The following is a 1,866-nucleotide window of genomic DNA, read 5'->3' as shown; positions in this document are numbered from 1 at the left end:
TGATGGTCTGATGTATGAAAGTGTTGTGTGTCTGTAGTAGTGATGGTCTGATGTATGAAGGTGTTGTGTGTCTGTAGTAGTGATGGTCTGATGTATGAAGGTGTTGTGTGTCTGTGGTAGTGATGGGTCATGTTAACGTGATGAACATGTGTGATCATGTTGTGTGTCTGTTGTGTGTCTGTAGGAGTGATGGGTCCGGTGGAGATGGACGAGTTCGGGGACAGACAGATGGACTTTGCTGTTTGGGACACGATCAACATCGAGTCTGGAGAGTTCCAGGTAAAACACCTCAATCATGATGTCATTGCCATGATGTCATCACACACCTGATAAACTAGAGCTTATATGTTACTTGTGTGTGTGTGTGTGTGTGCGCAGGTGGTGTGTGTGTACAACAGCAGCATGAAACAGCTGATCATGCAGGGTGGGCGGAGCTTCCAGTGGCCAGATGGCTCTCCACCGCCAGATGTCCCAGAGTGTGGCTTCAAGAACGACCAACCAGCCTGCCTCGCACGTACGAACACACACACACACACACACTCACTGTCTACATCAATGGAGCTGAGGAGGAGGAACAAACAACTGGACCCCTTCCTCACTGGGGGTTCAGATCAACAGATCGTTGTTTTATGACAAAAATATGCTTAAATTCTTCTTTTTCTATGAACCACAATATACGGTCAAATTTAAATGATTCATTAAATATTTAATAACAAATTATTTTACCAGTAAACTGGAAAAAAACTGTTGAACAACAAAAAGAAGATGGCAGGAGGAACTTTACAACAGCTTGAGGTTCTCAGAGTTCACGAAGTTCCCCTGAATGCACCATGAAGTCCACGTCTTCTCCGTAAACAGCCATGTGGACTTTGAAGTGGAGCAAAACAACCACGACTGAAATCACCAAACAGGGGGGGGGCTCTAAATCTTCTGCAGTCAACAAACTATTTTCTCTGTCAACGACGCGTTCGTGGTCTACATGACTCGTGGGGAAGTACAATGTTTGGAAGATTGTTTCTCCAGCTGTGCTCATGAAGTCTCAGCCGGTCACTGAGTCGTCTCCTTTGGACAAATACAAGTATCCTTTTGTCATTGAATGTTCAAAACGAAACCTCATTTCAATCGATTATCGAATCACTCGTCTTCATCCTGGTGAATGAAGCTCATGAACAGCTGTATTTCTTTAGGAAACTTAAGAAGTTTAGAGTCCTGTGACAAGTTCTTGTTAACTTTTCCAGAGGAGCAACAGAAAGCATCCTGACAGGGAACATCACCAACTGTCATGAGAGGTTCAGGGTCCAGGAGAGGAGAACTCTGAAACCAGAACATCACTGGTTCTACTGAGATCAGTGATGTTGGTGAGAAGAGCTCAAAGATAATAAAAGACAAAACCACCAGACAAGCTGGAAAGAGAAAGAGAAGGATCAGCTGACTTCAGATCAGCTTCTTTGCTCTGGATGTGAGACTTTCACTCGTCCTCCTTTTTTCTAATTCATGTCACTATGAATATAAGACCAGTATTTTGGATTGTGGGAATATTATTTTCTAGAAAAGTATGTTGGATTTGTTTATGACTATATTTTTTGAGGGTCATACTGTAAACTAAAAACCTTTCTGATGTCCGTCCATCCTCTCCAGGTACAGTTACAATGCATCAGATGGTTGCCATAGTGATCTGCTTCATCTTTGTAATCATTGTTACCGTGACTGTGTTCATCTACAGGTGAGAAAGTCACTCACTCACTCACTCACTCACTGACACGTTTTTACTTCTATTCTTGTGTAGAGACTAATTGACAATCTGTCCTCACTTTACTAGAATGTCATCACTTTACTAAAATGTCATCACTTCACTAAAATGTCATC

At 42.4% G+C, this 1,866-nt stretch overlaps 1 protein-coding gene across 1 annotated transcript; it reads left to right on the top strand.

Annotated features, from left to right (window-relative positions):
- Positions 1–11: 11 nt before the first annotated feature.
- On the top strand, positions 12–1,859 carry LOC116379365 (atrial natriuretic peptide receptor 1-like). Its single transcript, XM_031841317.1, has 3 exons — positions 12–279; positions 379–514; positions 1,639–1,859. The coding sequence occupies exons 1-3, from the start codon at positions 157–159 to the stop codon at positions 1,725–1,727; spliced, it is 348 nt and encodes a 115-aa protein (XP_031697177.1). The 5' UTR covers positions 12–156; the 3' UTR covers positions 1,728–1,859.
- Positions 1,860–1,866: the final 7 nt, after the last annotated feature.

Source organism: Anarrhichthys ocellatus, unplaced genomic scaffold, assembly GCF_004355925.1.
Source record: "Anarrhichthys ocellatus isolate YVR2014 unplaced genomic scaffold, GSC_Weel_1.0 scaffold4190, whole genome shotgun sequence".
Lineage (NCBI taxonomy): Eukaryota > Metazoa > Chordata > Actinopteri > Perciformes > Anarhichadidae > Anarrhichthys > Anarrhichthys ocellatus.
The sequence above is the reverse complement of the archived record's forward strand: the minus strand, read 5'-3'. Positions and strand labels throughout refer to the sequence as shown.